General features: G+C 39.3%; 1 protein-coding gene across 4 annotated transcripts; it reads left to right on the top strand.

The window, feature by feature from the left end:
* The first annotated feature begins 327 nt into the window (after window positions 1–327).
* Window positions 328–13,655, top strand: VDAC3 (voltage dependent anion channel 3). 4 transcript variants are annotated; one of them, XM_054508626.2, is made up of 10 exons: window positions 328–619; window positions 994–1,117; window positions 3,032–3,100; window positions 4,026–4,075; window positions 6,993–7,145; window positions 7,935–7,987; window positions 9,924–10,151; window positions 11,448–11,598; window positions 12,376–12,433; window positions 13,096–13,655. In XM_054508626.2, the coding sequence occupies exons 3-10, from the start codon at window positions 3,034–3,036 to the stop codon at window positions 13,185–13,187; spliced, it is 852 nt and encodes a 283-aa protein (XP_054364601.1). In that variant the 5' UTR covers window positions 328–619; window positions 994–1,117; window positions 3,032–3,033; the 3' UTR covers window positions 13,188–13,655. The 4 variants fall into 4 exon arrangements, with proteins under 4 accessions (XP_054364601.1, XP_045735880.1, XP_064441553.1 ...); XM_045879924.3 differs by lacking the exon at window positions 994–1,117 and having other exon boundaries at window positions 329–619; XM_064585483.1 differs by lacking the exon at window positions 4,026–4,075 and having other exon boundaries at window positions 330–619.
* Window positions 13,656–14,875: the final 1,220 nt, after the last annotated feature.

Raw genomic sequence — 14,875 nt, 5'->3', positions numbered from 1 at the left:
TGAATTATAATCAATCGCTACCCGTGTGATCTTGAATAAGTCACGTCACTTACCCCTGGGGGCCCCGTTTACTCATCCTTAAGATGAGATAACCTAAGGGTCACATTCTTGAATTTTAGTCAGTCGGAGACGAAATTCCCATAAAGATCTGCTCGGCATCTGAACGAAACGTGCCAGTCCACAGCATCCATCAGCTGCGTCCCAGATCCTCTCCGCCCGCCTCGCCCGCCTCGCCCGCAGCCCCTCCCATAGCAACAGTAACTAGTAACCTCCGGGCGTTCTCGCGAGAGCGAGCCCCTTCAGGGACAGAGGTGTGATCCCTCAGGCCTCTTTGCCTACATCAACTCCCGCTCCTGACACCTGCTCGCCGGGCCCTCTCGCGCACGCGCGCACACGGAGCCAGACAGTTGGGTTCGCTCCAGCTGTTCCTCTCGGGACTCAGACCCGCGGCGCGCGACTCCGGCGCGACACTACGGCGCAAACGCCGTGCCCAGGAGGGGCGGGTAGGGGCGCGCAGGCGCCGCGGGGAGAGTGAGGCCGCGCAGGCGCGGACGGCGTTGGTTTGAAGAAGACCTTCAGCGTTGCCCTAGCGGAACGGAGACAGGCCTTCTGGCTGGAGGTGAGGGGGCCCGAGACCGTGAGCCGGGCGGCTGGCGGCCCGGGCGGGCTGGAGTGGGTGGCGGTACGCCGCCGAGCAGGGGACCCAACGGGAGGCCGGCCTAACGTAGGGCTTGGAAGGGAGAGAGGAGCCTAACGGGGCGCGGGCCCGGCCGGGCCGCAGAGGGCAGAAGGGACCTTGCTCCCCTGGCCGCCTCAAGTGATGGAGCCGCAACGCCGGCGTGGGGAGCGGCGCTCGGAGCGCCGAGCCTGACCCTCTCCCTTCCTGGTGGGCCCACAGGACTTTCTTTCTAGGCGTCAGGCCAGAAAGGAGGTTGGTTTCTAGGGAAGTTGGATCCTCGAACCCCAAACCCACCCCCACCCCTCTGCCCCCAGCTTCCTCTCTGGAATTGTCCAGTATCAGGGGAGCTCTGTAGCACTCCTTATCGCCAAGGGGAGGATGCTGTACGTGCAACTGAAAAAGGCGAGACGAGGAACAAAAGGGGCTCTTTACGGACAAGTTAGTAATTGTGTAAAGCAGTATTACCTAATTAACCCTTCCCCCTCTGTCTGCATCTAAAGCAACCTCGTACGTTGTGCATGCCAACGAACAAGTGCATTTTGTAGAGCTGATAGAAATATGTGATGATAGCTTTACTCCTGAGTGACATGAAGTCTGTGTGTCTTCTCTGTTTTTTGCTTGATCATACCAGCAGTGCATTACCCATCAGAATCGTGGGCCTGAAAAAGTAAGCTTGAAGTAGGCAGAATTGAGATCAGTTAGTAAACTAAACGGGCTACACTTTTGCATAGTGTCTAGCAGTGGTTTTGAAAAAATAAAGCAAAATGCTAAAAGACTGTCATTAGATGGATGTTTCTAAAGAGTTAAGTGTATCTTTTCTCCTGTCAGTAGATGAAAATCCAGACTGTAAAGGCTTAACACTTTTATTTGAATATATAGTGCCTGCCTTTCTGTACCGACCTCCTCAAATTTAGACTTCTGGCAGATTTCATCAGATACCAGCATCGGTTGAAATAATAAAGAGTAATATCAAATTGCAGTTGGCAATTCTAGAATGGATCATTTGAATGCAGGGAATTGAATTGTAAAAGAATTGCCCTGGAAGTGAACTCTGAAACCCTGGCTTAGGACAAAGTTTTATTATCGTATGAGTCAGTACATTTATACTCACTCTTTCACCTTTACTATATTCTTTCCTCTTTAGATATGTATTTTATGTTATACCCTGCTCTCTTAATATATATATATAGTCTATATATATATATATATATACACATATATATATAATGTCTGTCATATTTGACAGGTTTAGGTTAAGGAACAAATTTTTAATGGATTCACAATTAAAAAGTGCATCGTAAGGTGTGTTGTGTTCAGGTGTGATGGTATAGGCAGAAACTTAGCAGAAGGGCAGATTAAGAGCCAGGCTAAATATAAGTAAATATTAGTTTGATTGTGTGGGTAGTTCAGGCATAGTAATTGCATGGGATAGCTGGTGCTCTGGATTTTTCTGGTATTGGGCGAATGGGACTGCTTGAGATGGTTCTACAATTGGTTAGCCATGGCTGTTGAGGCTGCTGCAGGAAGAGATTTCCCATTATACAAAGAGGGCAGAAGGGTGGTATGTTTATCTGTGTAGATAGAGCTTCTGAGAACTTTAATGTGAGAGCCATATCGGCAGTAGAAAAGCTGTGTGAATACCAAGTAGGTAAGGTGAAAAGTGAAGGCACCTTTGGTTTTTGAAGGCTTTAACTTCAGAGTATACACCAATTTTTGATAAACAGAATTACTGCAGGTAGAATTTATCCTGTTTGTGGCTAATGGGTAAGATTATATAATTTTATTTTTAAAAGAGCTTTGAGAGAGGACATATTCTGGATGAATGCATTCCAATTAGTATGGTAATTCTTATTTTAAGAGCTGAATTTCACAGTGGCAAAAATGTTAACCCTGAAGATTTTTAATGCATCTATTCTTACAGTTCTTCAAAAACAGTTTTACCTTATCACTTTAGTAGCCCTTGGCTTTATAACAGCCCAAGAAATGTTTTTCCAATGTAAAGTTTGCATATATATATATATATATATATATTTTTTTTTAAGTAAAAAGTCCCAGTTTAACAAAGCATCTCCTTCAGCCTGTGAGAAATTTCTTTTCTTTGAAATGCAGTCAGAAAGATGATCTCTGTGAATCTCATGAAAACAACCCTTTTATTATCCAGTATTCTGGAAAGTTCTTTGTAAAGAAGCAGAATGCCTTCTCCTAACTTTGCTTGCATTAGGGTATAAGCATTAATGATGCAAAGGAAGAGAAAACTGTATACCTCTTCTCCCAGGAAAAAATACGAGGACTGTGGGTGAATAAATACTAAATGGCTGTTTTTATTCCTTTGTCCTTATTTTTCTTTATAAGATATGTGTAACACACCGACTTACTGTGACCTAGGAAAGGCCGCCAAGGATGTCTTCAATAAAGGATATGGTAAGTATGCTACTGTACATTTCCAATTTGGGGTAAGGGTTAGTGTTGAATGCTTATTACTATATGCAAGATGCAGTGCTAGTAAAATGAGGTTAACATTAATCTACTTCACAAGATTTAAGGGGATAACTGTCAACAGATTATTAGACTTGACTCTTTAGAGGTAGAGTGCCTGCCTTACAAGCATTAAAAGCAATTATATACATATATGCATGCATATACATTTGCATATTTAATGTTATCTGTAAGATGAAGTAATAGAAATCTGTAATACTTCTGTCTCCTCTGGCTAGCCCTAGCGACAGTTAAAGTGGGGGGTGCACTTTTCCTCCTCCAAATAATGGCAGTGCGTGAAGACACAACTTTTGACTTCTTTGGAGTAACATATTCTTGATCCCCAATGGATATTTATTTTTGATTTTTAAAACTTAATCTTTTAATTTTTGTGCTATGTACATTTGATTTTTCTTTTTTTTTTTTTTAAGATTTTATTTGACAGAGACACAGAGAGAGGGAGGGAACACAAGCAGGGGGAGTGGGAGAGGGAGTAGCATGCTTCCCACGGAGCAGGGAGCCCGATGCGGGGCTCTATCCCAGGACCCTGCGATCATGACCTGAGCCGAAGGCAGATGCTTAACAACTGAGCCACCCAGGCGCCCCTACATTTGATTTTTCTTATTAACTAGTGTAATTATTTAAGTTTATACTTACATAAGCATAATATTTTCTGCTAATTTTTGTTTTTTGAGAGCTTAAAAATTATACTTATTTCATTATACGTCAGTTTTTAATGGAACTCTCACCTAACGAGGATACTGTGTATTTTCCATATGGAAGGTACATGGACTGTTTTCATAATCTCTAAGTTGTAAAAACTGGAGTGAAAACACATTTTGTACATTACTGTGTTTTTCTGTTTGTCTAGGATTTGGCATGGTTAAAATAGATCTGAGAACCAAGTCCTGTAGTGGAGTGGTAAGTACCTAATATAATTTTAATAGATGTAGCATAATTAACTTAAAGGCTATTAAAAAGTTGTTTAGTCTAGTTCCGTGAGTCTGTACATTTGGCACTGTGCTGTCTTCCTTACAGTTTTGTCATACTCTCAGATTTCAGTGAGTATCTTCCCCTTAGCCCTAGACAATCAGGTTGAATTTTGGGGGAGAACAAAGGTTCTCATAATAATAATAAGAAGAAGAATTCTCCCCCCTCATAATAAGAATATGCTTAGTCTTACTCTCAGGAGATATAAAATATCTGTATTTTTTTGACCCATATCATATGTTTATACTTTCATGAGTATGTATATGGGTCCTAAAAACTTTACTTCCATTATACTGGGTTCATGTAAGTTTTATTGCCTTCTTACAAAAACAAATTAATTTTAGTCTATCCCTTCCTGATTGATCAAAACAAATGTAGAACTAAAAATGCATGTAAAGGATTAATCTACAGTTTTTATTGGATGTTCATGAAGTCTTTTTTTACTGGAAGTTAAGAATATAGTAAAGGCTATAGACATATTTTCAAAGTGTCATTAACCAGAACTTTTATTCAGTAAATCTGGTAAATAGATGAACTTTACATTCACCTCATTGTCTGATTTCTGCTCATTGATAGCATACCTTTTTGGTACTTACCTATTTAAACCAGTGCTAATTTTATTTCCAGATATAATAATTTAATTAGAGGAGCTAAAAGAATGTGGAATTTGTATGATACTTTGTCTCATACTCCTGGTTTGTCATTATCATTTTTTCCCTAGGTTTTTCTAGTGGTAAATAAATATATATGCAGCTACTACTAGGTTGGGCATATTGTTATATGGTTCTGTTAAAATAGAAAATTATACTAACTTTGAATAGGGTTTCAGAATTTGGTCAAATTAGGTTTATGTTATAAAAATCATCGGCTAAAATTTTATCTCCCTTCCATGCTGCTGTGGTGTGGAACTGACTATTGATTCAGATGGTAAGAAAAATAGAGCATATTTGTGTGCTTGTTTTTATGGCTGCTTTTGGTCTCTGGTATTGATTTAAGATAAATTTCATCCATTGCTTCAATCAGTTCTTAGATTGCACTTAATATTTTTATCATATGCCATCTTTTTAACAGTAACATTTTTATGGTGGTTTTGTTGCTTACTAGCCTTTACTGTAGAGCTACAGATGTTATATGCACGTCATAAATGTATTTTGCACTGTTTGATCTAATGAAGAAGTTAGAGAACAACTAAAGCAATTGTGAGCCAGTTAAACTTTTTAACTTAGAAAAATTCTGGCCTTTAAGATTTGTACTTCTGATATTTTAGACTTTTGAGAGAGCTTCAAAGTAAGAAATGATGGTAACAAGGAAAAAATGTAGACTAAATACACTTTTACTTTAGTTTTGTGTGTGAAGTATTCCTAACACTAAAAATGAGGTTTATCTGTGCTATACTTTCAAGTTTATGAGAGGTATATGTAAAAAATAAAACACTGGATAGTTGGATCTACTAAAAGAAAGCAGTGCTCGCATTAAATAATTGTGTGGACTATTAAACATGATTAGCGTTTGTCATTTTGTACTGAGGCCTTACCCTAAAATGTGCAGCATGATACTCTCTTGGAAAACTTCCTGCATGGTGTTGATAAACAGATCATAGTTTCCCAGTTTCATCAGCATGTAGAGCTAGAGGTAAGGAGCAGGCTGTTTGGTAAAGGGAGGATTCATACTGTGGGCAGGGAAACAGAACTGCTCAGGGCTGGCAGCATTTCATGACTGTTGGCAGTAGTTCAGAAATGTTCTCTAAAAACAGGGCCAATCAGAAGGGTTTTTTTTCTTGACAGTTCATAGATTGTCAGTGACAGGTGTTGACTGTTTGCTTCCTTTTGGAGGGAGATCTGTTTCCTGTTGCTCATTGTCATGTGACTGAAAGGACACCTACCTAGGGAGGAGGATATATTTTAAGGTGTTCATAGTAACTATTTGATAGAAAGCACTTTAAAAGGTAGATGGGGAGAAGGGAGAAAGAGAGATAATTTATACCCTTCCATTTTGTTTTGAAAAATGGGTACATACTTTCAAATATTGAGATTGTTTATATCAAAAATTTTACCGATAGTTTTGTGGACCAAAGCAATAAAGTTTTCGTGGTCGTGTACTGTACTTAATGCCACTGAACTGCACACTTAAAAATGGTAAATTTTATGTTAGGTGTATTTTACCATAATAAAAATTAAAAAAAAATTTTTTTTAATGCACTGAAGTTCTATTTAAAGAGGGTAGGGATGGGGCATCGGGGTGGCTCAGTTGGTTAAGCGTCTGCCTTCGCCTCAGGTCATGATCCCCGGGTCCTTGGATTGAGCCCCATGTGGGGCTCCCTGCTCAGTGGGGAGTCTGCTTCTCCCTCCCCCTGCTCTTGCATGCTCATGTATTCTCTCCCCTCTCAAATAAATAAATAAAATCTTTAAAAAACACAACAACAACAAAAAAGAGGGTAGGGTAGTCCTTTCTAGTGTTTGGGGATTTTTAAGGATTTTAAAATTAATTAATGGCTTGAAAGATATGATAGAGAATGAATAATCTTTTTTCAGGTCATGAAAGTAAAATGTTTATGATTCAATATTTTTGTCTTTTTAGTAAAGGCATTTATTTTCAGTAAAGATATTTCTCTTTTAAAGGAGAGAATTTAAGATTCCCATTTTAGTAAGAGAGTATATGGAACAAGAAGTATTAGTAAGAGAGGTGGAATAATGGAAAGATCTGAAACTGGTTAAACTTTAGAAATGAGAAAGCAGGAAATACATTGTAACAAACTATTGGTTTCTGATGCATTGAACACTACTTTCTGAGATGAGTATTTTCTGTTTGATGAGTTGATTTTAAAGTAATTATTTTTCTTGCTTATCAGGAATTTTCTACTTCTGGTCATGCTTACACTGATACAGGGAAAGCGTCAGGCAACCTAGAGACCAAATATAAGGTCTGTAACTATGGACTTACCTTCACCCAGAAATGGAACACAGACAATACTCTCGGAACAGAAATCTCTTTAGAGAATAAGGTAAGAGAAGGCATTAGAAGTTATTTGTAGGTTAAATTTATCTTGCAGATAAAATGTTATTATCCATAACCTAGATAGTAGCCATATTTTTTCTGTGCATGTGGCCTTCTTTGATATGTCTTAGATTTCTAGAAAGTAAAACTGTGAGTCCATAATTATGACATTACATCTTTGTTCTGACCAGTTCTGATTGTAACTGAGCCTCCTCTGGGTAAACCAAACTATTCACAGTGAGGTAGTTTGATTTTATTTTGTAATCGTTGCAAAATTGCTCCATAGAAAAATGTTTTTAAATTCTGTAATGTCTTCAAAGAGAAAAATTAATCAGCAGATATTTATTAAGTATTTGCTATGTACAGGGCACTGTTTTTTGAGGTCTGTCTACATGCATACTACCATAGGTAGTTAACATATATATGTAGCTGAATAAATTCCTTAGGTTGGTTTGTTAAATGTCAGGTTATCTCATTACAGTAATTTCAAGAGAGTATCAAGATTACCTGGTTGTATTGGAATTTTGTTGTTTTTTTACTGTAATTAATGTTATTGGCTGTGATAGAATTTGGCCCACATATTTAAACCTGGTTTTTGGTGAGAGAATCTGATGAAACCTGGGGTAAGGAGGGAGGGGAAGGATAAAGATGTAATTTAGTAAGTAACTTAATATTTGGCTTACTTTAATGACTCCTTTTTGTTGTTGTTAGGAAGTTAGAGAAAACTTTAAATTGGTTTCTTGGGTCGAAAAAATAGAAAATTACTAATTGTTTATTTTAAATCTTTGTTTTTCAGTTGGCTGAAGGGTTGAAACTGACTCTTGATACCATATTTGTACCAAACACAGGGTAATTATCCAAACCCTATTTTCTGAAATGTTTTTGTAGACTGTAGGGAGAGAGCGCTTTAGACTAGGGAATTGCAATGAAAAGTTTAGATGCAGGGAGAACTTAGGAGGTTGCTGTTAGGAACACCAGAGAGACCTTGTATGTCTAGTAAAGAGAAAGGAGGATTCCTTTGAAGCAGGGTAAAGTTTTGATTTGAAAATTGAACAGATGAACAAAAATACAAAGCTAGTCCAAAGAGGCATGTGTAGGAAAAGTTCAGGAGCTAGAAGGGCAGATATTTCTTTTTCTTCTTTCTTTTTTTTTAAAAGATTTTATTTATTTATTTGAGACAGAGAGAATGAGAGACAGAGAGCATGAGAGGGAGGAGGGTCAGAGGGAGAAGCAGACTCCCCGCCGAGCAGGGAGCCCGATGCAGGACTCGATCCCGGGACTCCAGGATCATGACCTGAGCCGAAGGCAGTCGCTTAACCAACTGAGCCACCCAGGCGCCCTCTTTTTTTTTTTTAAAGATTTTATTTTTAAGTAATCTCCACACCCAGTGTAGGGCTCAGACTCACAACCGAGTGATCAAGAATTGCACGCTCTACCAACTGAGCCAGCCAGGCATTCCAAGACTAGATAATTCTTAAGCTATTCTAAAGATTCATGGATGTGGTATTTTGCTGAGAAGTTAATTTCTTTTTTTTTTTTTAAGATTTATTTGAGAGAGAGAGAGAGCAGGGGGAGGGACAGAGGGAGAGGGAGAAGCAGACTCCCCTCTAAGTGCGGAGCCAGGAGTGGGGCTTTATCCCAGGACTCTGAATCCTGACCTGAGCTGAAATCAAGAGTCGGATGCTCAACTCTGAGCCACCCAGGTGCCCCTGAGAAGTTAATTTCTTAAGAAAACAGTGTAATCTGGCTGGGGAACACTATAAGCAGTAGTTCTGCTACTGATGTGCTTTCTTAGCCTTTAGAAATCTGCTAACCTATCTGCTTCAGTTTCTTTGTCTAAAAAATGGGGATCATGTTGTTTCCTATTCCGCCTCACATGGGTCGGTGCTAGAAAAAGTCAAAGTGTCATTTTTCCTTAGCTGTAACAACGTGTGTCATTCCTGCCACACAGTTATCTTCCAGACAAATATTCTCAGAAGCCTGATTAAATAGGACAAGGATGATTAAGACCAATTTCATGTTTTCAGTACTGTCTTTCAAAAGTGTACACTTCTCTTCCATCCATCTAATGTTGTCCAGGGAGAAAATAGTGACCCTAAGGAAAATAAATATGTTTACCAAAGGACTGTATCCTTTAAAAAAAAAAAAAAAAAAAACCACTTCTCTTCATGATAGGTTATAACTTAGAAGTGAAGTGTGTCAGGTGTTAACATTTTGTAGCATTTGGGCATTTATAAAAACATTTAAAGAAATTTGGGTTCTCATGAATAAATACATATTCAGGTTATTAATTTGGTACTGAAATAGCTTATTCCTTTTTATACTTTTGTTCATCCCTCCATGATATTAATCATGAAATATCCTGTCATTTGAACTTACAGTGAAGAAAAGGTAAAAATAGTATATGCATTTCTTTTTTTCTTTTTTTTTTTAAAGAATTTATTTGAGAGAGAGAGTGCACGAGAGAGAGTACAGTGGCAGGGAAAGCAGACTCCCCGCTGAGCAGGGAGCCTGATGCGGCACTCGATCCCGGGACCCCAGGATCATGACCTGAGCCGAAGGCAGACGCTTAATGACTGAGCCACCCAGGCACCCCAGTATATGCATTTCTAATCCTAACAAAAGTATATTTGTAGAGTTAAGTCATTTGAAACTTTACTATATGTATGCCATCTACCAAAATTGTATTTACATTGGGGGAGAGAGGATATCTTACTCTATAAAGATTTCTGGACAGTAGTAGAAACTCATGTTGTTTTCGTTGTGTTGTTTTTATTTCTAACAGAAAGAAGAGTGGAAAATTGAAGGCCTCTTATAAACGGGATTGTTTCAGTCTTGGCAGTAATGTTGATATAGATTTTTCTGGACCAACCATCTATGGCTGGGCTGTGTTAGCCTTTGAGGGTTGGCTTGCTGGCTATCAGATGAGTTTTGACACAGCCAAATCCAAACTGTCACAGAATAATTTTGCCCTGGGTTATAAGGCTGCAGACTTCCAGCTGCACACTCATGTGTGAGTGTTTATAATTTATTCCGCCTTTAGCACTGGTGCAGTCGCCCAAAAAGATGGTAGCCATTAGCATGTTGAGAAGGTTAGAAATGATCGTACTTGCATTTAATATGCTTTGGTGGACATCCAGCCTCACTGTACTATTTTCTGAGTCAGCAAAACATTGCCAGAGGTAAATGCACTTGGTGCATTGTGCTGGGCTACTGGTAGTTACTGGCCTCTCAGTCTGTACCCCAAACTTTAGGAAGGTCTAGAATCTGTACAAGAACCATTGGGATGGAGAGAGCCCGGGCATAGGTTACCTCCTGATAAAAGGAATTCTTTGGAAATATTTCTGCTTCCTCTGGTGCCTTACTCAGCTTAGCAGTATCTGGAAGCCAGTCTGGATCATGAAGAGCAACCACCTAATTGATCTGAGCATCCTGGACCATCCCCAGTGATTCTGCGGAGGTTTTCGGGTACCCTTGGTCACAACCCAGCCACCCTTATTGCATTCAGAAGAAGCAGAAGTCCTCAAAGCAATCCTGGATTCAGTTCTGTAGGCTGCATCTTATTGGTTAAATGAATTTGAACTTTTAAATTATAGTTTATGTCTTGGCCTACTGGGCACTGTTAGTATACCGGAAAAAAAAAGGCAAAGGAAGAACTCTGTGTTTTCGAAGTGTTGTAGATTGCTCTCCACTAGACATTCCAGTTCAATGTAATGCCTGAAATAAAGTCAAGCAGTGGCCTAGACAGTGGCATTAAAATCGATGAAACAGTATGATCAGGAAAACCATGAAAACTCAGGGACTCTTAAGTTCTGGGATGCTTTGAAGCAATAATTTAGGCACTTCTCTAGAGCAGTACACCCTAGGTATTGTGGGGGTGGTGCTTTCTGACTCTAGGGTCGTTTCAAATGAAGTCCAGGATTGGCTTTTTTCTTGTACTGCTGTATTTTTTGTTTTGCAGAAATCTTTATTGAACTCTACTTTTAGGGTTCTAAATTCTTTGAACATCTCAAAGACATAGTTCATATTTACCTGAGGTATCTGCCTTTGTGCATAACTGAATTATGTCTAAGAAATTTACATTGTGGGGAGCTAAGTAAATGAATCAAATGTTAATTACACTTTAATTAGCCAGTTATAAATTACGTAACTGGATTTAGTTCCTTGTTTTGTTTGGTAGTCATTTATACTAGAAGTTTGCTGAAATAGATAGTTGCAAAATGAGATCCTTGTTTAAAGAGTCTTAGAATTTGTTTCCATGAGTGGTACAAACTAGGTATTTATGACTTTTCTTGTACCATGAAAATAGGAATGATGGCACTGAATTTGGAGGGTCTATCTACCAGAAGGTTAACGAGAAGATTGAAACGTCAATAAACCTTGCTTGGACGGCTGGCAGTAACAATACCCGTTTTGGCATCGCTGCTAAATACAAGCTGGATTGTAGAACTTCTCTGTCTGTAAGAATGTGCTACAAGATTGGGTTTCAGCTAAGTTGTAAATGAATGTTGTGATTTGGTTGTTGTGTGCATGTTCTTTATTAACTTTAGTGAGGTGGTCATTGTGTAGTGAAAAGAGTATTGTACTTCAAGTCCTGGAACCTGGATTCTAGTCCGAGTTCCTCCTATATTTAAATATAGGCTGTTGTCTGACCTTCTGGAGTCATTTTATCCCTTTGGCCTCAAAATTTTCTTATCTGTAAATTCATGGGATTTGATTACTATTCCTGTTGCTATTAATAATTCTTATTAATAATGACACTAATTGAGCTCTTAAATTTCAGGTACTGTGCTAAGGGCTTAATGTGTAGTATCTCATTTAATCCTCCCAACTACTCCATGTGGTGAGTAGTATCCTCATGCCCATTTTATAGATGAGGGAACTGAGACTTGGAGAGGTCAGGTAACTTGCCCAAAGTCTTGGAATCCAGATCTTCTCTCACCAGAGTTCATGTTTTAACCACTGTCAGAGGTTGTAAACTGACATCTCAAAAAATTCAGTACACCAGGGGTATTTGGATGCACAGTGTTTTAAAATTTTTGCTTGAGCCCTTTAAGCATGCATTCTCGAGGACCCTCCTATCCATACCAATTAAATTTTCAGTTTTGGTAGTTCTAGATTGGCCTGAAGTTGCTTTAGTTTTGGAAATCTGATGCATGAAATTGTGGTTGTACTGGACTTACATATTATGAAGTTGATTGTTTTCTAACTGTTTCTATTTCATCTCCTAACCTTAGGCTAAAGTAAATAATGCCAGCCTGATTGGACTGGGTTATACTCAGACCCTTCGACCTGGTGAGTAAAGGAATTAATAACAATGGGCGTGGGTAGGAGGTAATGGAGGAATAATGAAAATAACCTATAAAACCTACAACCAGGTGGCGCCTGGGTGGCTCAGTTGTTGAACGTCTGCCTTCGGCTCAGGTCATGATCCCGGGGTCCTGGGATCGAGCCCCACATCGGGGTCCCTGCTCCGCGGGAAGCCTGCTTCTCCCTCTCCCACTCCCTCTGCTTGTGTTCCCTCTCTCGCTGTGTCTCTGTCAAATAAATAAACAAAATCTTTAAAAAAAAAATAAACAAAAAACCTACAACCAACTGCAGGTCAATTCAGACCATTTTGTCACAGTTGTTCATACAAAGTAAAACAGATCAAGTGCTTTTGCTTAAAAAGTATTTATATATTTCTTACTAGAATTTGGTCACTCTGGCTTGTGAGTTTGGTTGATCACTTATTATTCTTAACCCTGAACTCCAGATGAAGTTTGCTGTGATTATGCTTTGCTCATTGCAGATCAGATGATTATAGATAACCCTGTGTTGACTTAGTCATACCTGAATGCTTGTAACTCTTACACCCAGCTGTAATCTGTGCCCTTGACTCCATCCATTGTTTCTATAGAATGAAGATCTGATTATAATACTTGTTATGAGTGATTGTGGTGTTTTCTTCTTCCTAGGTGTCAAACTGACCCTATCAGCTTTAATCGACGGAAAGAACTTCAATGCAGGAGGTCACAAGGTTGGGTTGGGATTTGAACTAGAAGCTTAATGTGGTTTTGAGTAAAGCATCCGATTTGTCCCTGGAGGTGAAGAGAACCCACTATGTTTTGGCCTTAAAATTCTGTGACATTTCAAAAGTGTGAACTTTTTATTCTTCCAAAGAATTGTAATCCTCCCCACACTGAGGTCTAGAGATTGCAAGTCCATCCTAAGGGAGGTACTTGAAGGCATGCCTGGAAGTTGTCATGTTTGTGCCACATTTCAGTTGAGTTCCGCAGTGTTATTTTAAATGTGTTCCTCAGCGACAATGTAGTGTCACGTTACAAAGGAAATGACCCGATCCTCCAGTTTGTACATCACGTCCTGCATGTCCCACACCACTTTTTCATGACCTTTTAATATATTGGTCTCTGTGCTGTAGTGGAATCTTTGGTTTTGCATCAGAGTAAAATAAAATAAACCCATCACATTTGGAACATAATCGTTCATCTGACTTGCTAGTGGTGGTTTTCTTATATTTGGTGTGATTGGTTTTGTTTTGAAAAATACTCTCCTCAGTGGTGGGCGGGATTTGTATCTGAAGTGGTAGGTCTGACATACCTGTGCTCTTGCTTGTCCCTTCCACTCTTGTTTATCACTCTGACTGCTCTTCTGCACTCAGGTCAAGGAGTGAAACCGTGAGTTGTGTCCCACTGGGCAGAGGTGCATCTTTTGGGGTGCTTGCTTCCTGTTGCACTGGTAGAGCAGGATCATACTGGTAGTTGTGTGAGTGGCTGGGAAAGAGTGGGGGCGGGGGGAGTGGAAGAGTACGTTTGGGGAAATGCTGTGGGGAAGAGATTGGTAGGAGGAGGCCAGCGCTGGAGGAGGCCCATCTGTGGCTCCCCTCAGGGCCTCAGGAAAGTGCTTTCGAGTACTGGATTTAGAGAAATTATAACCAAAGAATGGAGATCTCGGCTTAGAAAAGAAATGAGTAGGCTGTGATACCTTCAGGGCTTACTTGTAAATATCTTCCTTTTTAAAAATAGAACTCTTTTTGAAATGTTTTTCTAAGAACAATATATGCTGGTTGCAACAAATTCAGACACAAAAAGAGTGCAAATTCCCATTCCTTTCTCCAGTCCCTCTTCCTACTATCTCTAGCAGTTTGATGTATATCCTTGCAAATATTTTTCAGTGTCTTTAGAGATTACATAAATATCTTTATAAAATGTGAAAATCGCATCTTGTTTTGCAATATACTTTTTTTTTTGCTTCTGTCATTCAGGTCATCAAGGAGGGTCCATCAGATTCAGTGGGATGCAATATACTTTTATTTTTATTTTATTTTTTTAAAGATTTTTAAGTCACTTCTATACCCAACATGGGGCTTGAACTTACAACCCTGAGATCAAGAGTCACATGCTCCAACCAACTGAGCCAGCCAGGTGCCCTGCTATACATGTTTAAATTTGACATGTCGCAGTCTTCTTTCTGTTTGTTCATATAGATCTGCCTCACATTTTTTTATTCTACCTGACTTATAAAGGTGATATTAACTGTTCTTTTTACTGTATTGCGTTTTTTGCTTTATAAACAACGCTGCATTGAATATCTTTGTCCACTTCTGTAAATATTTCCAGAGCAGTGTTGCCCAGTAGATCTTTCTCTGATGATGAAATTGATCTGTCTGCATTGCCTCGTCCGGTAGCCACTAGACACATGTGGCCAGTGAGCACTTGAAATGTAACTAGGGCAATG

This window comes from Mirounga angustirostris, unplaced genomic scaffold (genome assembly GCF_029215605.1).
Source record: "Mirounga angustirostris isolate CCGP_5_RB_7025 unplaced genomic scaffold, mMirAng1.0.hap1 SCAF_2, whole genome shotgun sequence".
Taxonomy (NCBI): Eukaryota; Metazoa; Chordata; class Mammalia; order Carnivora; family Phocidae; genus Mirounga; species Mirounga angustirostris.
Note: the sequence above shows the minus strand (reverse complement) of the source record. Positions and strands in the feature narration are given on the sequence as shown.